Raw genomic sequence first — 23,079 nt, 5'->3', positions numbered from 1 at the left:
ATATTTGTCCCAAAATTGTAGCAGAGCTACGTCAGTTAGATGAAACTGTCCTTGCTCTATTACACCCAACAGTGTGAGCCCCAGAGTGAGCGGCCCTTTGCAGATTTTTATGTAGACTATCTTAAGCAGGCCCACAGAGGTACCCAGCAGCCACTTGCCTCCCACGTTGTTTTTGTAGGTGCTGTAGATCTCTTTTACTCTTCGGTAACGGAAGGCCAGCTTTCTCATCCAGTCCACACCACCTCGGACACCAGTTGCCAGGCATAAATTAGCACTGGTGGCTGCGGCAGGAAAACCATCTGTTCCAAAGTTATACGTGCTATTCAGATGCAAGAAAAGCCCAGAGTTAATCAAACAGAAAATTCACCTTAATTAGCTGTGTAATTAAACTCTTAAGAGAGGAATAATTGGTCTGAGTACCAAGGCACTCACCTCAGGTCCTGTCCATTGTCATCTGATGAAACATCATCTATATGAACTTGGTCACATTCCTAAAATGCAAGTTTAAATGGCGTGTGTTAATGTTTAAGAACTATCTTAACACACACACACACACACATACACACATACACACAGTTATTTTGAAAACACCTTAATTGGCATGCTTTTCAACTATGTCAGTAGATGGCAGCCTTGCTAAATTAACATTTTTACCTATTTGGGCCCTTTTCTATAAGAAACAAGCAATGTCATCAAGGACTACTGTTGCTTAGCTTCAGAAAACACATTTTTGTGTTTAGAAAGGAAAGTGATTGAAAACAATTAGCATGTGTGTTCCATAAACCTCAGGTACCTAAACACACCATACTGCTCAAAGCCTGATTCAGAGAGTGCCTGGCCTAACTGAAACCAGACATTTTGGTAAATGCAACATGCTAGAAAAATTAAACCTGATGCTAACTGCCAATGAAATTATGACCTCTGATTGCTGCTGAGCCACACACCAACACAGCCTGAGGCAAGTGTGCCGAGGAGCCCAGACAAAAAATCTGTTACTGGTTTACCATTTATTTGAGAGATGTGAGTTTTATTCTCTCTCTCTCTCTCTCTCTCTCTCTCTCTCTCTCTCTCTCTCTCTCTCTCTCTCTCTCTGTGTGTGTGTGTGTGTGTGTGTGTGCATATGTACCCACATGCTCAGGATTTAAAAAAGCATGGAGGACTTCAAAACTAAACAAAAATAATCAAGCCATATGGCATGTTTCCCCCAAACATTTTCCTGTTATTTTTTTACTGTTTTACTAGCATTACAGATTCATGACAAGCACTGGGTTTAGTATGCTATTGTAAGCAGGCATAGCGTATACACTATTCAGAACATCTAGTCACCATCATGGGCTGGAGCGCAGCTCCGTAGGTCCCCAGTGTTTGCACCTGTTCACAAAGTGACACCAAATGAGCATCCTCCCTCTGTATCCCCAGCCCCTGTGGTGACTGTGTGACGATGAGCGATACATGAGGACACAGTGATTTAGAACTGCATAAGGAAGATGTGTAGTACAGAAACAAGGAATCCTTACACCTGGCTTCTTTTATACGTTGGTCCTATCCCTGCCGTTTTTTTTACTCCCTGGGCCTTAGGCTATTTATTTCCACTAGAGTTTTGGTATAAAACCATTATTAGAAGAAGGTTCTCCAGGAGAAGGCTCTGGAAGGTTTTGGACAGAGTTCACAATGTCACATCTAGCCTCTCTCTCTGCCAGTCAGCAAATTCAGCTATGCCACAAAAACAGCACACATACAGCGCCATAGTAACTGAAGGTAGATTCTTCCTGTCGCTGGCTCCTTCTGGACAAATCCTCCTCTCTATGGGTTTGTGAGGAAGGCAGCAGGAGACAGCAGTGGAAAGAAATTCAAACCAGCTGTTCCTGCACAGAATTAAAAGCGTGACCCGCCCCCAACCTCTTCCCAAGGCTTCTATTTTGCAGGCAGCCCTCTCCCAGCAAGTAGCAAGTTCCAAGGAGGAGAAGCCTTTGACCTTGTATCCCTCCTGGGCTCTCTGGAGGTCTGCGACCTCAGATAAGAAAGAAGGAAAAGCAGGGCTCAGAGCGCTTTACAGGCTGACTGTGAATTTAGCATTTGCAAAGTGGGTCATCTTGCTTCTCAGCACCAACAATTAAGTCCTAGTCTAGAGGACAGAGTGAGTGATTGTGAGCCAAACAACATGATTCTAGCTCTAAAGGGTCTCTAAGTCAAGAAAAGAAATTTCAGAACTTTATCAAGCAACGCAATTTTTACGTTGTTCATTTTTTTTCCAATTTTATTTTTCAGCATGTTGTAAGCAGAAGAAGGAAGTCGTGGCAGTGCCTAAAGGAGAACTTTGTTCTCTTGGTGATGTCAGGTAGGTGGGTGGGATATTCAAGAATTCCATAGCCAAGGGTGGGAAGGGTTGCTTGGAAAGCAGGGTGTAAGGAATCTCACTTTAAACTGATTTAGTTTCGACTTTCCACCCACTGAGAAGTGAGCTAACACAGTTGAGGACCCATTGTTGCCATGGTTTTTCCACACCCTCTGTTTTTGTTTTTCCTGCTAGCTGTATTTAAAGGTCATTGTTCCAGGCTGGACCCCCAAGAGAAGACTTGTTCATTATTATTATTTTCTAGCGCTAATCAAGAGCCAACGGATTCAAGCTTTTACCTGCAAAGCAGATTTGCTTCAAGGTGACTTGGTTAAAGCAAAGCTCCTCTGCACCCTCTGCCTCCCATGACATTCTCCTTACTGGATGTGGGCAGTTTGTAGAATGATTTTAATGGAAAGAGATTTTTAAAAATCAAGAGTGCCTTTTAAATAGACTCAGCCTGCAGTTTTGAGAAGGAAAATGCCTATTATTGCTTAATGGACAACAGAAAAAAAATGTATTAGTTCTGTACGCTTAAGTATTTAGAGACCCTGCAAAGGATCCATTTCCTTCTGAGACTGTGAACTTATGAGTGATGCCCCATGTTACCGCTGCCCCATGTTACCGCTGCCCCATGTTACCTAGCAAACATTTGATTTCTAGGACTGGGGCAGGGGTAGCATTTTGATAACATGCTTGAAATCCTGGCTGACTCCTAGCAACACCCCATGCGCTTGCGCACACACATGCCAAATAAAATACAAAAAAAAATTCGAAGACTTTCAGGAGCCTGGAGGCAGCAGCACTCTGCGTGTGCCACGTGCTAGCTTCTCATAGATATGTTCACGCTGAACCGGAACCCACACCTTCACTCTTATTTCCTGAAACTCAGCATCCTGGAGGATGAACCTCTCTTCTCCCCATTTTTCAGAAGCCACCCTGGCTTTCAGGGCCCTCTGAAGCTTGTGGGATGATTTGAAAGAATCTATTAGGTGCACCTCATCATTTGAGGGCGCTTACTCTTTAATTCCAAATTTGCTTTAAAGAACTGGATAACTGGGGCGATGATGCCGGTGGTCAAACAAGGGCTTGTTTGTTTTGTTTTCTTTTTAATCTTTTAAAAAATTTATCCACTTTACATCCCAATTGTAGCCCCCTCCCTCAGCGCCTCCCAGTGCCACTCTCCCTCCTCCCCTAGTCCTCAGAAAGGGGGAGCCCTCCTCCCCTACCATCTGACCCCAGCCCATCAAGTCTCACCAGGACTGCCTGTATCCACCAGGGCCTATTTTCAGACTCCCTGGTTTTAAGCTGAAGGAGCCTTTGGCTCTGAGAAACAACACAAAATTCAAAGCCACAAGGAGTCTGTAGGCTTGAGAGACAGAGAAGCTGAATCCTTTTCCAGGTGCCTAAATAGGTCTTAGAAAACCCAAAGTCGATGTTTGCTGCAGAGAGCAGGGCATACAGAATTCCAAAGGGGAAATAAGCCCTTATTCCAAAAGCACGCATGTTGACAATGTTCTTTTGAAATGGACTTTCAGAAAGATGTACTGGGCTATGAGCTGAGACCACTGCTGAACGCAACTCCTGGGCCAGCCCTCACGCTTCTGGGAGCCACTGCCAAGCGGGCACATTTTACACATTAGTGTGTAGCACTAGGGCTGAGGAGTGTGAAAGGATTCCCAGTAGCTGGCCTAGTGATTGCAAGGGCTGGGGTGGGGGGAACAGAACAGTAACTGCAAGAGGTGGGGGGCACAGTGCTAGTGACTGCAAGGGGTGAGGTGGGGGCACAGAGCTAGTGACTGTAAGGGGTGAGGTGGGGGCACAGAGCTAGAGAGACAGAGTCTGTCCTTCCATCCTTCTGAGCTGGCTAACAAGCACCATAGGTAATGAAGAAGGGGCTTACTCCTGCCTTCATTGTCTACGAAGAGTAGCTTCCTTCCACTACTGCTTCTGATGTCAAAGACATACGGGGGTGGGGAGGTAGGGGGTGAGGAGGTGAGGGGGTGAAGAGGTAGGGGGCTTGGGGGGGGACGAACAACGACACACAACAAAAACCCCTCCCCCTGAGAAGCAGCCTCTGAGTAAGACAGCCATGCAACAAGACAGGCAAACACACTGCCTGGGAGGTCTGGTAGGGAGAAACGCTAAGCAGAACCCATGCAGCCAGCCAAGGGGACACGCAATGCTCGATGAGTTCTGAGACCAGAGCTTTGTAGGTGAAGGGAACAGTTCAAAAGCCCCAGGCAGATGAAAGAGCTCAGGGAACCACTGGGCACAGAGATCACAGCAAACAGCTGGCTCCAACTTGAAAATACCTTCTCACTCTTAAACACTTTCTTAGATCCTCAGACCTTTCATAAACTCTACACCTTTTCTTAGAAGGCAGCTGAAGCCTTGGTTTTTGTTGTTAAACTGATTTTTTTTTTTTTTTTTTTTTGGTTTTTCGAAACTGGGTTTCTCTGTGTAGCCTTGGCTGCTGTCCTGGACTCACTCTGTAGGCCAGTCTGGCCTTGAACTCACATGGATCTGCCTGCCTCTGCCTCAGGAGTACTGGGATTAAAGTGCGCCATCACACCCCGGTTTCCGGCTTGTCAAACTGATCTTTAAACCCATCAGAGCTGGGGGTGGTGGCGCACACCTTTAGTCCCAGCCCTGAGGGGATCTTGACCTCAAGGCGCTTAAACTGGCAGCAGGAAAAGGTGTGACCTAACTTAACAAAGACAGATTAATTCTCCCTGTGTAACTTCAACATCAGCTCTGGGGGGCCCAAAAGAGCCCACTTGAGTTAAGGGGGCAGAGATCTGAGGAGCCGACCTCGGCTGGGAACGGCGCAGGCCACCACTTGCCTGTGCTGGTTCTGAGATTGCAAGAAACTAATGTGCAGATAAAGGGTGGTGTTTGAGGAAGGGTCTCCTGAACTGTACTAACAGGAGGAGACAACTTTTAGGGTCTTGGACTGGCTTGCTAGACTTCTTCCTTCTACCAGCCTTGGGGTGGGCAGAGAAGGGGACAAGTACTGGGCAAGCCTTTGTTTTCTTTCTCAAAATTAACAAACAGAAGGCATTCAGTGGACAGAGCCAGCAGCCCTACAGGCAAGAGAGAAGCGGGGGGGGGGGGGGGGGGGGGCAGGAGGGGGGAGGGGGGAGGGGGAGGACTGGTAAACAGCCCCTGCTTCTCTGGATCCCCAAATCTCACACATCAGAATTGACATAGAGTTGGAAATAGATCAGATGTGAGCAAACGATATTATTTATGCTAAGGGTTTTTAAGTCAGAAACTTCACATAAGGGGAAAACAATTTGGTGGCAGCAGGATATAGGATTATAACACTTAAAAAGCACTTACTGCGTTCTTATTGTGTGTGTGCCGGATGTGTGTGGGTGCAGGCATGTGAGTGCCACAGGGCATGCATGGAGGATGACTTGTTCGGGTCATTTCTCTCCTTCCATCATGTGGCCCTAGGGACCAAAGTCGTCAGGCTTGGCAACGAGCCTCTTTACCTGCTGGGACATCTTGCCAGCCTATAAGCAACATTTTAATCCTACCAGTTACAGATGAGGCCAAATCGCACATTTAATCTTGAAGAGAAATAGGGGTGAGTGCAGAGCTACCTTTTACTAAGAAAAAAATTACTAGTAATTACTAAATTTGAACGTCACTAAAACATAGCCACTTCTTGTCCTGGGGGTTGGTCCCTCACTTTCTGGAAGCACTGAAGCACTGGGTATTGACCACTTCTCCACCTTGCAGACCCCTCCTGCCCAGGAACAGCAGACCTGTTCATCAGCAGCCCATCCTGTGCAGGATGTGAGTCCCTAGCTCCAAAAACTCTAAATCTAAAATGGTCCACAGTCTTAAAACTCTTTGAACCAAGATGCCACACATGGGAAATTCTATACTTCTCAGGCAATGGGTCCACAGTCAAAACACAGCAAAACTTACAAAATACTGTATACCATTGCCCGTGGGCTAATCATAACAGGAGCGTGTAAAATATTAATAAGTTTTCTGCTTAAGCCTAGGTCATATTCTCAAGTTATCTCACTATGTCTATGCAAAAGTTTTGTAATTTGAAAAAAAAAAAACCTCTCCCTTGGAACCCTTTTGGTTCCAAATCTTTTGGATAAGAGCTGCTTTGCTCCCATTTCTTGTGGAATTCCTGGAGAGGCGGGGAGGGTGTTTTCTTGTGTTTGTAGGAGAAAGTTCAAGAACATTTAATGTTCGAATCTAATTTGCGAAACAAAGACTCAAAAGCAAAGAGCAACAGGACTCCAACTCACAACATCTTTCCAGGCTCCTCCAAGTTTATGGGACACAGACAACTGACCACCACTGACAGCAGAGACCAAGGGTCTTTGTGACTTGTCAGTTTCTTGGGGCCTTAGGGGACTCCAGCTGAGAAGTGTGTCCTCTGCAGCCTTTAGTGAATAACCCCAGGATTTGGGACTGTGTTTATTTCTTCTAGCCTAGAGCTTGGATGGGCAGCCTCCATCATCCAGTGCAAGTTTCAACCCTCTATGTCAACACCAGGCCCTTAAATGATTGGCATGTCAAGAGAGCCATGGTCCTGAACGAGATTCATTCACATACAGTTACTGGGTCTTTACCAGGTGACAAAGTGCATACAGAGCATGACTGTATGTGGTGAGAATGTGGTTTTAGCTTGTCACACTGATACCGGCACACTGTGAGCAGGAAAAAAAAAAACATATGAAGGCCAAGAACACAGGTTAAGGTACCATCTCAATAGCGGGAGCTGAACTAGGGCAGCTAGCAGCTCTCTGAGGTATGAGGATGGACTCATGAGCTCTTAAGTAACCTGACAGATAAAGTCTAGCAAAGCATCTAACTTTCTCCTTCCTCCACTTTCCTTTACTGTGATTCACTGAAGAGTAAGAGACATAAAATAAGCCATCTGAAGGCACTGCTGGTCTGCACTCTGTAGCCCCCTCATACTCCCAAAGCCAAGCTGTACAGTGCTCACACGATGGCTGGGGAAGCAGCCAACACACCAGGCCGCAGAACACAGCTCGGGTCCGAGCAGCTGGCACACAGCCATGTGAATTAGGCACCCACGATCACCAGCAACCGGCCTTCACTTTTAGGACTTCGCTGCACGGTTTCTCTGCATATTTCTGGTCCCTCCTGTCTTATTCTTGGCATGGCATCTCCAGCTGACCTTTTTCTGATCTGTCATCATCTCTGGGTGTCTAGGGGTGGGCCCTAGCCTTGTTCTTTTGGATCAAGCCCCGGGAATAACTCAGATTTTGTACAGGGCCTCATATGCAAAATATTAACTTATGGCAGAATTTTTCTGCAAATATTTATTCTGCTTTGATACTGTAGTGGTTGTTCTTTCCCCCCCAAGCCTTTTGCTTGTACCATAATTATGGAAAAATACACCGCACGACTCAAGCTAGTTTAGGAAAATTAATAAAGAGAATTAAGACAGTTACAATGGGCCTTATTCTCAGTGCCAAGTAGAAGGACGTCACGGGCAGCACGCTGATGCTCTCTACCTCTGAACATGAACCTGGAAACACACACTTGGAGTAAATCTGAAGTCCTTGAATAAACAGAGGCTCTCGGAAGACTCCAAGGCACTTACAAAAAGGAAACAATATGAGAACGCTAGAGCCCTGTCTTTGGATAAGTTCGGTTACCCTGCCCGTATTCTTATAACACCCGCCTGCATTTATCAACGTTCCAAAATTTACCAGGAGAAAACAGACCACCGTCTTGCCTTCTAATTGTTTCAATACCTTCCTGTCCAGAGCTAAAATGGAAGAAGTCATGGAATGGCTAGCTATCATTATTGCCCCTTTAAAATAAAATAGTGACTTGACTTCTCTGTTCGACACTTGTCTGCGTGTATGTACGGGTACCACGACGGTGCGCTGTGTTGTGTCGGCAAAGGTCAGAGGAGGGCACCAGATTATCTGGAACTAAAATTACAGATGGTTGTGAGCTGCCATGTGGGTTCTGAGAACCAAACGGACATTCTCTCCCAGAACAACATGTGTTCTAAACTGCTGAGCCATCTTGGCAGCTCCATGTGTCTTGACACCAGCAACATCTACTGAGCCCATCGAGGAGTGGCCAAGGCTGAGGAAACAACTCCTAGCCTCTGTGCCCCTCTCTTATGTGCCAACAGACAGCTACGTTCAGAGATAGGAACTCCCTGGGGAACAATATGGATACTGGCTTGAGACCTTTGCTATCTCTAAGTTGCTAAAAAAAAAAAAAAAAAAAAAAAAAAGATTCCTCAGATTTCTTAATATGAAAGCCCATATTTAGCAAAGGATATCAGAGAAAGCCCACACTGACGGTCATCAAGCTGTGCTTTCACAAATTAACCTTAAAAACGACCAAACCCGACCCCAACCCCACAGAACAAATGCCCCTGTTGATTTGCTCACACTGTCGTCATAGGAAGGCTGAATCATACAGATGGCCTCTCAGGCTGATGCTGTTGGCAGTATCAGAGTGACGGGTCTTTGGGGAGTGCCCGTTCCATGGTGACTTTTGGCAGTAACTTCTAAGTTCAACTTGGATATTTTGATAACTTTTTTTTTTTTTTTAGAAAAACATGGTAAGATGAGTACCCCAGACTGCTCCCTCAAGAACATCTATGACTCAGAAAGTCTGAGGAGGGAGAGAAATGGTTTCCTCAAAAGCCCACAGATGAAAAAGGTGAAGGACTTTGCCTCTAATGAGCCCGTGCCTTGTTGAGATCCTACACGGTAGAGGTTAGTGGACTTGCAGGGACCAGCTTCTCGCTTGCCGCCTTCTGTCTGTGCGAAGGAGTGTGCTAGCTGAGATGCTGTGTATTTACAGAAATTAACACAATCACAGCGGTTTTCCAGCTATCTGCCCAAGCCTAACCTGTGCTCCCTTCACTTGGCATCACAGAACAAGCCCTGGTGACGGGACGAGGAGGACATGAGATCCAAAGCGCCTGCACACTGCACTGGCTGGCAGGACCCTAGAGCACCTACGTGGGTCACAGCAGGGATGCTCACAGCTTCCCTGCACATCTCCTGCCACTAAGGGAGTTAGCAATGAAGAACGAGGGACGGTTACGTTTATTCTCCCATTTGAGAATTTGGAGACATACATACAAGTTACAGAGTTAAGCCCCGAAAATGAAGCTTTAAATTCCTGCTTGAAACCCTGTGTGCTTCTGGCTTCGATGCATATTTTAAATTAATGTTTTAATACCAATTATCTGTTTCGATAGGAATATGATGACATAACTGCACAAGCCAATGAGAAAACAAGTGGAATTCAAATCTCAGAAACTGAGAAGAGGCCCTGCAGTATCTTTGTGGAAAGACACACATTCTGTTTCCTATTGTTTCACTCCAAAAGCAGCGCTTGACTGTATTTGTGCTTACTGTATCCTTTGGGGCTTTTCCTAAGTGGGACAGGAATTTTGTTCCAATTATGTTTGCATTAGGAGGAGGACCTTGACTCTTGTATTATAAACCCAAGATTTGATTTATAGCCATTTAACAAAGGTAAGCCGTTTGCTATTTTATTCTGAACCTGTTTATATTAATAGCCATAAAATACGTAGAGATTAAGGTATTAACTGAAAGTGGCTACACATGGCATATTAAAGCAAAAGATAAGCTAAAGTTTTTAAGTTATATGCTGGGTATATTATGTAACCGGGACAGATATTTATGATGATTAAAATATATTTTAAAAAACCTTGTCAACACTGCTGTGCTTATTAATAACTAGAAAGCAAAAAATCCAAAATTTTATTATTTTTGTATTAATCCTTTCAAAATATGCTAATTAAAATAGGATGTCAAGTTAATAAAACTTAACTTAATAATAATAATAAAAAAAGGCATGTGGCTCTCTGAGTTCCCAAGGGATTCCGTGGAGATTGTGACTCTTTGGAGGCCTGAGCTTCCTTCTCACAAATACCTCCTTTACCGCATGATTATATGAAATCTACCTGTCGTTAGCCACACTCTCAACCTCAGGGCAAAAAGTCCTGCTTAATATAAGCCAGAAAGAACCAAAAATAAATATTTAAGGCAAAGTGTGCTTATTTAAAATATCCCCATGCTAATCTAATTGACAGTGATGATATAGCTACGTTTGGTCTAATGATATCAATACTTAAACATTTTTTTTCCTTAAAAGTTCAATGGATGTTTACAATTGGGTATAAGATCCATCTTTAATTAATTTTGGGGGTCTTCCACACCTGCTAAGTTGGTGTTCTGACGCTGGGCAATACTCCCTTGCAAGGTGTTTCAGTCTGGTCTATGCTAAGCACTGATGCTGAATGTACACGCCGATGAGCATATACAGCTGCTTCCTTCATTATTCAGCTAATATAAAAGGCCGTGGCTATTTACAACACAGGGTGACGGATTAGCGCTTGACTTGCTTTCCAATTATAGCATGTAACTTTATCAGTAGTTATTGCGTGCGTTTTACATTATAATTATATAACTTAAAGTGTGCTGATGATGATGACAGACCAAAAGCCGGGTTAAAGTATGGAATAATTATTATCCAGAGCATTACGACAAAAGAAGTCAGTGCACATTTAATGAAAATACCACTGGTGAATGCCAACTGGCAGGCCACATTTGAGAGTGAGCTTTGATTTACCGCCGAACCGATTTCTCCATTTTCGATTGGGCTTGCCCGTCACTTTTGCACATGTAATTTGTCACTGGCCGCAGACAGGGTGCTCTTTTTAACTCTCTTTCCTTTCTTTTAGAGCTAGTGTTCCTGCTGAGAGTATGGACCGGAGAAGAATTTTTCATAGTGACACCGACTCACAGCTTGCTGTGAAGAATCACTTTCTCCTAAGAAGCATTCTTTACACCGCAGCCTTGCTGGCAGAGGCTGGGAAAACACCCTGACCAGGGGGACCTTTTATCCCTTTTTGTAGTCACTCTCTTTTTATCCCTGTTGCCACCTGAGGAAATGAGTCCCATATGAATTTATCTACAAAGTGTTTAGCAGGGAGCTTTCATTTACACAGGATATTTTTGCTTTGGTTGTGTATGAAACAGTAAGTGTAAACTGAAATGGGTGATATTTTACAGGAAGTGTTCTTTTTCCCAGCAGCAAATCTGCATGCTTTCTAGTTCACTGCAATAGATGCAAGTTGCATTTCTTCACTCTTCATGCCCATAGATTCACTTTTAGCCAAAAAGCATATGTTAATACAATTGTTAAGGAAATATTCTCATGTAATTTTCCTCTTTTTTATTGGGCAGGGCTAAAGTTTAAAATGGTGAAAGAGGCCAGTCTGTCGACTTCAGCCAGAGAATCTTATAATGGGAAGAGATACTTAATTGTGTCTAAAGGACTGTATAGCTCAGAAGAAAGAGGACCCCCCCCCCCCCGCCTTTGGAATCCTTAGTGAGCCAACTTCTACAGTAGTCCTAAGCCAGTGTTCTCTGCCTTCGAATTATTACTGACTCCAGAAAGAAAAATATGCAGGACCGGACATGGGCACTTGAAAGGGGAAAAGGTTCCCTGTAAGCTGCAGGAAGGGTCCCGTCATCACCTCTCATCAGCGGGCCCTGAGGGCAGGGAGGCCCTCTGAGGGGGTGCTCATAAAACACATTCTCTTTCAGATAGCAGTGGGCTTGGAGGCCCACTGCCCCAGGCCTGCCTGCCTGAGCTCGGGTTAGAAGACACAGTCTTTAGATGAGGGAAAAGGACTCAAGCTCATGGAGCGCTTTGTGAGAGCTTCCCCACCAGATCCATTCCTGTATGAGGAGCCCTGTGAGGCCCAAATTATTGACAGCCTGAAAGAAAACATGAAGTCAAATTTTGTTCATACTCACATTTCCACCATCTATAAAGCCCTTTCACCACAATTAGAGCCACAGACATGTTGGGGGATGTGTATGTTATTAGGGGAAATACTGTATTATGTATCAATAAAGCACGACCTTTTTAAAAAAACATATCTTATGTAAACCATGCCAGTAGCACTACAGTACATATAAGAGACAGATTCTAAAAACTCATTTATTTGTCCAGTATTCTCTTAATAATAGTTATTATAACCTATTTATATCCTAGCCATGAAGCACACAAACAACAAGTAACATGCTACCCTTGCTGGTCCAGCTGGACAGAGAGGATGCCTAAAGAGAAAGGGTGCAAGTGGTTGCCACTACGGCTTCTCTCAGGGAAGGTGCTGGAATACTTGCATAATCCTCTTTTGGAACCATTTTGTGCTGCAACTTCAGGTTGTATGCAGAACACAATCTTGGCAGGATGGGAAGCAATGCAATGCAAATCTCCTTCTGTCTCAGTTGGTGCATCAGAAAAACTGCATTAGAAATAGTGCATTCCAGTGCAGCCAGAGTTTTGAGGGCCTCGGCAAACACCCAAAGCTTCAGAGCACAGCCTTACCCCTCCTGTGCAATCAGGAATGGCCCTCTCCTGTAGCACTTCCAGTCCTCTCCTTGGGCTTGTCCTTGGCTTGTTAAAATGCTTTCCTTCCCCATTTTCTCAGTTCCAGGCTACTCCTTGGGCTAAGATTTTACCGGTTTCTTTCTCTCTGCAAGTCCTCCCATGTCCTCTGGGTAACTCACCCTTTGGATAGCACTGGCTGCCGTTGCTGAGCCCTTGCTGTGGGTGAGACCCTGTCATGTGGTCTGTCCAGTCCTCCTAACTCTACCTTTAACAGATCTAACATGGAGACATCTGAGGATAGCTTTGGAATACCATGTCATATAATAATGCCTGTGGGGGAACACACCATTTTTATGTATTTTTCCCCTAAGCATGTCTAACAATGGGCCAAGCATATGGATAGCATTAAACATCGTCTTCCAGGTGGTTTCTTTGGCAAGGCTGAGTTAGGCAAGAAGACCAAACCAGAAGCAAACTGATAGTGTTACTGTATGGCACCGATAGTATATAAAGGTTTGTAAAAAAAAAAAAAAGATTACCACCTGATGTAAAATAATCTACACACACACACACAAAATGCATGGAAAACTGATAAAGGAAATGGACTCCTCTTCCATAGGTCAGAATCGTTCGGATAAGCATCTTGCATGACTGCTGCACCCTCCCCTTCCTCATTCATTGACCCCAAGATGCTCGCTGTTGTTATGAAACATACATGCTCACAGGGGACATGGGCAAAAAAGCAGGCCAATTCAAATAGGGCGACTTCCTTCAACAATATGTGATAAACCTGTGACAATAATTATTCACCTATACTATGCTCAGTTTGTCTTTCTTTCTGTCTTGTGTGTGTGTGTGTGTGTGTGTGTGTGTGTGTGTGTGTGTGTGTGTGTATGTGTGGTTGCAGGAGATTGAACTCAGGCTCTTGTGTGTGCTAGGCAAACGATCTGCCACTGAGTTATCAGGATGATTTCCTTCACTGTTGTTTTGTTTTCTTTTGTTTTGTTTTGGAGACAAGCTCTCCTGAATAGCCCAGACTGGCCTAGAACTCTCAATTCTCCTGCCTCTCCCTCTGTGTGCTGAGATTACAGGCATCTGCTATGCTGTACTTTTGTAAGGCTGAGTAACATTTCATTTGGGGCATATTTCATATTTCTGTTAGTCAAGCAATGACTGAGAGCATTTTCCTGCACTGTTAACTTTAGCAGCACAGCAAACTTGTCAATTCTTCATAATTCGATTCTGAGACCTGATGATAACCCCTGGCTCTCGCAGGTACTATAAAGGCTGAAACAGATGGTGCTTATAATGAACATGGATAGGCAGATGTGTGACATTTGTTCCTCCCCTGTCTTATGTTTCTCACTGGTAAAGCCACTCAGCTCTCTAATTTTGCCCACTGTATACCTCTGGCCTGCAACACTTGTTTCTATGCCCACTTTTTTCAGAATTGCTTTCTGCACTTACCCTGAGTGGTAGCTAGTTGCCCATTACTCTTGTACCTTTAAGCACATACAGGCCTTATGCACCCCTCCAGCCAAACCTTTCCATAGTATGAACAAATATTCTTACCTGTTTTATCATTATCTCTAAAGACAGTGGTACAGAATTAATTTATTTCTTACTTCAACCTGCATAAAACTTTAAAATCTTCCCTGAATTTTTTTTAAAAAAGTGCATCTTGACAGTTTCCAGAAGGCCTTGGCCACTTTAAAGGGGGGGGGGGGGTTCTGCTTATAAGCTGTTGACTGGGAATGTGATTGCAAGTATGAGATACTCGTTTCAATTCCTTATAACTTAAATAATTTATCATAGGTTTAACAGTAAACTTTCTAGTTGCTACATTAAACTGATTTCTGTTTCATGAGATCCTGGCATGCTCTTTATACATGCTAACATGCTGTCTTCAATGATTAGTTTTCCAAGCTACTTTTACTTCTTGTTTAAAGAAACATGTCATCTTCAAGGCCAGTAAGACTGTACGAATAGAGGCTTAAAACTCTAAAAGGGGTGGTGTCTTAGACGTACGCTTCCTTTAACTTTGTGAAAACAGGCCCCCTCAGAAGGTAATTCTTGGTCGGCTATGCCCAAAGAGGTGAAAGGAGTTGACAAAAGAACACTGCTCAAAAGCAGCATCCTCTCTCTGGTCCCAGCCCTCCACCTGCTTACAAAAGGGTAGCTGAGAATGAGCGGGGAGAAGGGTTGAGTATTTAGAAAGGCCCTGTCGGAGACACTGGTAGAATACTGAGTGGGGCCCACATAGAGGCTCCATTGTAGCCACACTGAAATGGGAGAGGGCTCCAGGGACACAGCTTAAACACATTTGTGGGAAGTTGAAGTTACAGGCCTTCTCTTGTGCTCTCCAATATTAAAGAAGGAAAAAGAGGAAGGAGGGACGGAGGGAGGGGAAGAGGAAGGGAGAGAGACAGAGAGAAGGAGACACACACACACACACACACACACACAGAGAGAGAGAGAGAGAGAGAGAGAGAGAGAGAGAGAGAGAGAGAGACAGAGACAGAGACAGAGAGAGACAGAGAGACAGAGACAGAGGGAGACACACACACACACACACACACACACACACACACACACACACAGAGAGAGAGAGAGAGAGAGAGAGAGAGAGAGACAGACAGACAGACAGAGAGAGAGAGAGACAGACAGAGAGAGACAAAGAGAGTTACTTTCTCTATTATTCCAATTCCCTAGTGGGGCCATGGAGTTCACTCTGGTTTTCCAAAGTGTCTGTGTGTCTCTGAGCCTGATGGTGATTCAGCACCCGTTGAGAATGAAAAGTCTAAACTGGATATAGGTGACACTAATGGGACAATCTGACAGAAATTTGAAACAAAATGACTTTGGTGTAGCCCACTATTGAAAAGTCATCTTTGTCCCTAAGGAGAAGAGTCAGAACTCTCATGGGCAGGAGTACTTGCTCATGCCAGGAACCACAAGCATTCTCTGTGTCCTCAGAGTGTGCACTCCACCTTCTGTGGCCTCACATGACAGGATCACAAGTATGGTATAATAGAACTTAACTCTCACTGACAGGTGAGCTACAGGCTCATCGACTCATCTATAGAGTCACTAGTTTGCCTTACCACACACATGACTTAATTTCCTGTATCAGGAGTGTTTTGAATATACGCAGTGTCTGTGTTACCAGACTGGTATTGCAGGTAGGCACCTGCAATTATAGTGTACCCCTGAGATAACCATCCTTTCCTCTCCACTACGTTGTTTCTGGGACATAGCATCTGGGTGATGCTTCCTTGATGGCGCTCTCTGCTGAGCTTTAGATCACTGCATCACCCTGCTTGCTGTACCTGTCAGGAACACCTTGTACATCCAACACTTCCTACTTGAGTTCTGAGGCTAGCTCCTTCTTTTTGGGGTTCCTGTGTTATTGCTCAGCCAGGCTAGAGAGTAGGATTCCTACTGGCTAGGCTATGAATAGCCACTAATATTAGAGCTGACTTCTGAACAGCTCTCCAACCTGCCATATTTTCTCTTCTTCCCAGGGTAACCCTCGAGATCCCACACTTAGATTATGGATTCCTCTGACCTTATATTTTACCCCCACAGTCATGGAAAGCTCTGTAATGATGACTCTTGGCTCACATGAAACCCACTTTCCAAAGGCCCTGCCTAGAACCTTTTTCTTCATGCTCTGACCTCCTAGGGGTCTTCTGTGCTCTGTACCCACTCAAACTCTGCTCTAGAAAGCTATGCCACCATGCTGTGTCACTTTCTAGAGGGAAAAGCAGCACCTATGACCTCCTCACAGTCAAGGCTCTATGTGTTTGATTGACAGGTGTTAACTCATACAGGACTCGCATGGATCCTAACCAGCCTGGCAGGCGGGAAGGTTAGATACAGGATGGCCTCATGAGTGAATACATTCAAGATCTACACCTCTAAAACTATAAGATAAACCGTGTAATGTTAGGGCTTTGAGTAAAGGTGAGTCGAGTCATGATGATATTCACTTGGGCGTTCATGGGAATGATTCGGGAGAAAGGAAAACAAACAATATAACAAGGAAAGGAATGGATTTCATAAGAGGGATTCTAGTGTCAGGGTGGTGGTGGAGGTGGGAGTCTAGGAAAGAATGGATGAATTGAATATGTTTAATCTGTGCTGTATGTATGCGTAGAAATATCCAATGAAGTCTATTTATTTGTACCACTGCATTAATAATAAAAAATAGCAACTACCAGAAATAAAATTTAAAAAGTGAACAGTCTGTCTTTCCACTATCCAGAAACAAATCAGTTATTGTAGAAGCTATTTATCTCTCATATTTTAATGAATGAAATCCTTTATCTTACTTTTATATGCATACCTTCTCCTTTTTAAATCCTAAATTAGAACCATGTTGATTATCATCTTACATCTTTCTACATAAATTATGTTTTCTCCATACACTTTTGTGATATGACTTTTAAAAGGATATTGTCAAAGTTTAAGACTTTGGATAATGTTAATTGTTCTCAGGTTTGTGACGAATCTTCATTTGCTTTTAAATTTTAGATTTTCATATTATAAAAAGAACGGTGCTGGGCTAAGGGTGTAGCCAAACTGTAAAAGGCTTGCCTAACATGCCTGACACTGTGAGTTCCTGGTACCACACACACATTACTAGTCTTCACTGTGAGCCAATTTGAAAAAAATTGGAACAACACAAGGAAAACGAAAAGAGCCTTCTAGGTAATGAATCTTGCATAAGTAGGTCAGAGTTCATGTGGACAGTCAATAGTCTCTGGCCTCAAGGGACTTCCTACTGAATTACAGAGAAGGACACAAAAATGAAAATCATAGAATGATACAGTAAGAATTTCTGTAGCAAGACCAACCCCCTCCTACCTTTGCCAACTCCTGCCTCTAGCTGTACCTTTTCCTTCCCTAAGATCACCCCTGGGACTTGTGTTCTGGGCCCAGTCCTCCCTTTCCTTGCCATATCCTGTATTGTTTTCATTTCTTATGAATAATTTCCATGGACACCCAAGTACCTCTAACTAGCCTCTATTTAAAACCTTAGGTTGGGGGATGGAGAGACGATTCAGTGGGCACGAGCACTTGGCACACAGTCGTGAGAACTGGAGGCACATCCTCAGCACCCACGCTTGTGCTGGGCAGGATGGCAAGCACATGAGAAGCAGAGGAAGAGCAGCCTATGGAGGGTTTGCGGTCTGGCTACACAGACTAACTGAATTGATGGGTACGAGAATCTGCCTCAACACATAAGAAAGATAATGACTGAGGAATATACTTGCCATCAACCTGTGGCATCCACATTCATCTGCACACATATACATGGGGATGTACCAATATGCAAAACACATAAACACACTCAAAAACAAAACAAAACAAAAAAACCCAAAAAAACCCTTGATGTTACAGTCCTCTCCACATACTACCATCTCTGTATCTTATTTCCATGGAAACTCTTGTCCTTCCTGCCTTCCTATCCTGTCCCTTTCAGGTCAGACTTATGTTTTCCTGCTTCGCTGACATGGTACTTATCAAATCCAGCAGCAGCCAACATCCCCTGTCATCACACCAGGACCACTATGTTCATCTTACACCCCAGGTAGCATGGGACACAAGCAGCTAACATCCCCGTCACACCAGGACCACTCTGTGTTCATCTTTTACCCAAGGCGGTCTGTGACTCAGTAACATCCCTGCTCTTGAATCCTGATTCCACAGGTCCTTTGATGCCATATGTTCCTGGTTGCCTCACTGAATATTCCTTTTATTTTTATTTTTCTTTCGCCTTCCATCCCTCCCTCCCTCGCTCCCTGCCTCCTTCCCTCCCTCCTTTCCCCCATCTCTCTGTCTTCTTTCTTTCTTTCTTTCTTTCTTTCTTTCTTTCTTTCTTTCTTTCTTTCTTTCTTTCTTTCTTTCTCTTTCCAAGCTTCTGGTTCTAACTGGCAGAGTGCCTAAAACTCAGTCTTTGTCATCTTTCTTAATTTACACCCACCCCCCAATGGGACATACCATCTGGTCCTCATGACTTTTTTAATTTCCCAAACTATACCTTTAAATTTGCCTCTCGCTCTGCTGAGATATAAGCCTCTGACATCTCTTGACATAGGTACTACTAGAAAGTTAAACTTCCTGTGCTTACTGCAGAAGACATGACTACACCCCTATCTCTACCCCTGACACATCCGGTGTCATCCAGACCTAGTCTTCCTCTCTCAGATATATGGACCCACACTACTGAGACTCAGTTAAAAAGAAAACAAAACAAAGCCAACTACCCTACCAAAAAAAACCCTGCAGTCATTGGAGAGTCTGTCCTTTCTCCACTAGCAACTACCACCAGTACTTCCAAGGTGCACTATAAATCCTGTGACTCCCAACTGGGTCGGAGCTGTTACCTCCTTAGCCTTGGGTACCATCTCCTGTGGCTGCCAAAATTTCTAATTGGCTCCACTGTACTCCGCCCTCGCCCTTCACTAGATAGGCAGGTTGATTTTTTTTTCTTCTTTCTTTTTTATAAGTATGATGCTATTCCATTCAGTTTAAAAGTGTTTGGTGGCTTCCCAGTGCGCCATAATCTATAAGGCCCACATGGACTGTGCCTGTGTGTCCCAGCAACATGGTTGTCTTGCCTCATTCCTGTCACTGGGCTACTGTGATTAGCATCTCTCAGAGTGATTTCTCACTTGACCATAGTAGCTGCTTCCAGTTCACTTCCTGGGTTGGCCCTGCCTCAGATGTTCCTCTCCCTGTGTCTCATCTCTCTCTCTGTAGTGCTGGGCCTAGACGCTATAGACTCACACATGCTAGGCAAAGGCTCTGTATCTTCAGCTCAGTAAATGTCTTAAATGTCTCTTATGTTAACCACTGTTCAGATTGACTCTTAATTTTTTTTTAATAAACATGAAATTATCAAAGCATTTGAACATTGCATTACATTTCTATTTTAAATTTTAGATAAGAATAAAGATGTTGGCAGTTGGTCTGGTACTATGTATACAAATGCTAAATTCTGAGCCCCAAGATCTGGCTGCAATCCAGTTGAGTGCTTTCTCATCTATACCAGTCTTTGTTGTGTAAACTTTGCTCTCCAGTTATCTCTGATTAGTTAATAAGGAAGGATGGACAGCCTGTAACTAGGCAGAAGAGAAGTAGGCGGGGCTTTGGTTCCCAGGCTTGGGGTCTCAGGTAGGGACCACAAGGCAGAGAGAAGAGGGAAGGAGATGGAGAAGGAAGAAGATGGAGAGAGAGGGCAAGGCCTTCTGGAGGAGAGTCAGCCTAGGCAGGATACATTTTGGCAGGTAACTTGGGGAAGAGCAGCTGGCACATACCCAGATTAGCTTAGAAAATGAGTTTAAATTGTACCTGCCCAGTTACTGTGTTTAAGGCTTGTTTAAATAAATCAACAGACCTCCATCTCAATCATTTATGAGCTAGCCAGGTCATAGGAAAGCTCTCTAGAACTTAATAAATATTCAACAACATAAAGATAACAGTATTATATGAAGTCATGTATAAATAAGAATCATAAAATAACATTTTAGTAAGAATGATGGATAACATAAAAGCTTTTTGTTGTCCATTTGTTGTAATACAGGTAAAAGAAATTCAATATAATTCATTGTGTTAACAATCACTTGTTGCTTACAACAACAGTAGTCCCCTGAACTGAGAGTGTGTATGCTACTCTTAACTAGAGAGACAAGACCAGGTGATCTCACTGGGGAAGGAACCAGGAATCAACACACATGAATTCGACCTAACAAAACTTACTTTTTTGTTTGTTGGTTGGTTGGTTGGTTGGGGTTTTTCGAGACAAGGTTTCTCTGTGTGTCCCTGGCTGTCCTGGAACTCGCTCTGTGGAACAAGCTGGCCTTGAACTCAGAAACCTGCCTGCCTCTACCTCTAGAGTGCTGGGACTAAAGGCCTGTGCCACCACCACCCTGCAGCTAACAATCAACATGCACATGGTAATTATGAGGGATGTTACAGGGTTAAAGTAATGTAGTTCCTTACGTTTAGCTGCAGACTCCAAATCCTATGTTCAGAGCTGAAAGTGTCAAGTAGCATGTACTGGTGTGTTGTGTTTATGTTTGGGGTGTAACTGTTGACGGGCCCACACATTTCCCTATAGTTACTTTGGGCTCATGGGAGTGACTAAACAAACAGACCCAGCTTGGCTCTTTTTAATAGGCCTTCCTTGTCAGCACCCAAGAAACCCTTTCTCTGGCTGCTAAAGAGCAAGGCTTCCAGCATCCACAAAGCTGGTTGCTGGGCACCAGAGCTTCTATTTATAGGGAAAAAAAAAGTACTTTCTAGGCGAATCATATTTCTCAAGCTCAAAAAAGTCAACTTCTGAATCCAGTGTTTCCTGTTTCTGGAGGCACATCTGCCAGTCCAGTGTGCATCGTTTGAAATCACTCAACACTGGTATAACTGACAGTTTGAAGAAAGATATTTTTTTCCAGATAAAAATAAATGTCTAAATAAGATATATTAAGATAATTGCCAAATAACCCGAGCTTTAGAATAATAAAACTTACACTACATTTAAATCGCCTGGTACCCTCTGATGTCACCAGACACTGTTTACAAGTTCCTTTACATTCATCTCTGATTCATTAAACCCAGACCCTAGTGAGGCCAGAGCGTCTGTTCTTTTATTAGAAAAAAAAAAAGGGTGGGGGAGATGACAGCAAAGATTATAAGTATAGGTATTTTTCTTTTAAAGACAAACTGACCTAGACAGGAGTCAAATTATTCGTGCCAGGCACAGATACAGCAGAACACCAACTGTTCTGCCACAGCTGTCTTCATTAGGTTTCTAGTACTGTTATCAGCACCATGAGCCGAGTAACTTGGAGGAGAAAAGATTTATTTCAGCTTACAGCTCGCAGGTCACACTCAATCCTGCCTGAGGGAAGTAAGTCATGGCAGGAATGTAAGGCAGGACCTGGAACAGAGGCCATGGAGGAATGCTGCTTATTGGCTTGCTGTCAATGGCTTGCTCAGCCTGCTTTGCTATACAACCCAGGACCACCTTCCCAGGGGTGATGCCACCTCCAGTGAACTGGGAACTCCCACCTCAGTCATTAATCAAGCAAGTGCTCCACAGACTTTCCCATGGGGCCAATCTTCTGGAGGTATCTTCTCAGTTAAGTTCTCTTTTCTTAGCTAATGCTGGCTTGTATCAGACTGACACAAATTCTAACCAAGACACCCAACTGAACAATGCATTAATTAGGGAGCTTCCCTGGGTGAGTGCTGTGGGCAATGACCTTGCACTCTGTGTTCACAGACACAGGGGCAGGCTTCCATGACCTCCCAGCCTTCATCTCTCCAAGGGTAACACATGAAGACAGTTCCTGTCTACTCCTGAGAGTAGCCATTGAGTCCAGACATTAGCATGGCAGCCACCATGACTGAGTATTATACAATACCGAGAGAAAATTCAAGGCAAAGCGAATGCCTTGCATCTATTTCGACATCAGCATCTGCACCAAGGATTTCCTTTTCAATGTAGAAAGTTCCAGCAGGGGAGCGCACAAGACGTACTCAGCTCCCATGCTACCACTGCTGTCTCTCTTTGCAGATGGCCTTTAAGTACAAATCCAATAGGAAGAACTTTTTGCCCCCTCTGTGCTGTTAGAAAGCCATACATTGTAAAGAAGCTGAAAAACCTTCTGGTTCCATAGTGTCATTTATGAAAAAATGACTTCAATATAAGCATCATCCTGATTGCATGAGGGGACTTTCTGTAAAGTAATACTTGGGGCATCTGTCCGGCTAGGAACCAGGGAGTCCTGAGGTGTGCTTTGTAACTACTATTTCAGCCTCCACTGGGGAAATGATTATATCCCGTGATAGTTTTGTCTCTCTATGGTTCTTGTTCTTCATCCCGTCAGATACTTTTAAGAGCACAAAAGAAACAACACTTTTCTTTTAAACTTATTCTCCTGTTGCATTAATGGAGTAATGTGAAATTTGATATTTTAAATTTAAAAAGCCACTGAGATGGCAAGACTTTAGAAACTAAACCGGGTTATTAGCTATGCTACTTTTTAGACTTCACGATGATAATTTTTCACTTCTTTCTTTTTTTTTAAATTTTTAAATTTTTTTTATTTTTTATTTTTTATTTTTTTCTCCTTTATTAATTTATTCTTGTTACATCTCCATAGTTATCCCATCCCTTGTATCCTTCCATTCTTCCCTTCCTTCCCATTTTTCCCTTATTCCCCTCCCCTATGACTGTTCCTGAGGGGGATTACCTCCCCCTGTATATGTTCATAGGGTATCAAGTCTCTTCTCGGTAACCTGCTGTCCTTCCTCTGAGT

At 43.7% G+C, this 23,079-nt stretch overlaps 1 protein-coding gene across 18 annotated transcripts in view; it reads right to left on the bottom strand.

The window, feature by feature from the left end:
• EYA1 (EYA transcriptional coactivator and phosphatase 1) overlaps positions 1-23,079 on the bottom strand; it is a 166,983-nt gene that overhangs the window by 16,046 nt on the left and 127,858 nt on the right. For all 18 annotated transcript variants that reach the window (XM_084792197.1, XM_084792199.1, XM_084792186.1 and 15 more), the window contains 2 exons: positions 433-491; positions 159-319 (listed from right to left, as the gene is read on the bottom strand). In XM_084792197.1, the coding sequence (XP_084648323.1) occupies positions 159-319; positions 433-491 (220 nt within the window). The remainder of the gene's footprint in view (positions 1-158; positions 320-432; positions 492-23,079) is intronic.

This window comes from Acomys minous, assembly GCF_964271855.1.
Source record: "Acomys minous genome assembly, chromosome: 1".
NCBI classification, from domain to species: Eukaryota; Metazoa; Chordata; class Mammalia; order Rodentia; family Muridae; genus Acomys; species Acomys minous.
The sequence above is the reverse complement of the archived record's forward strand: the minus strand, read 5'-3'. Positions and strand labels throughout refer to the sequence as shown.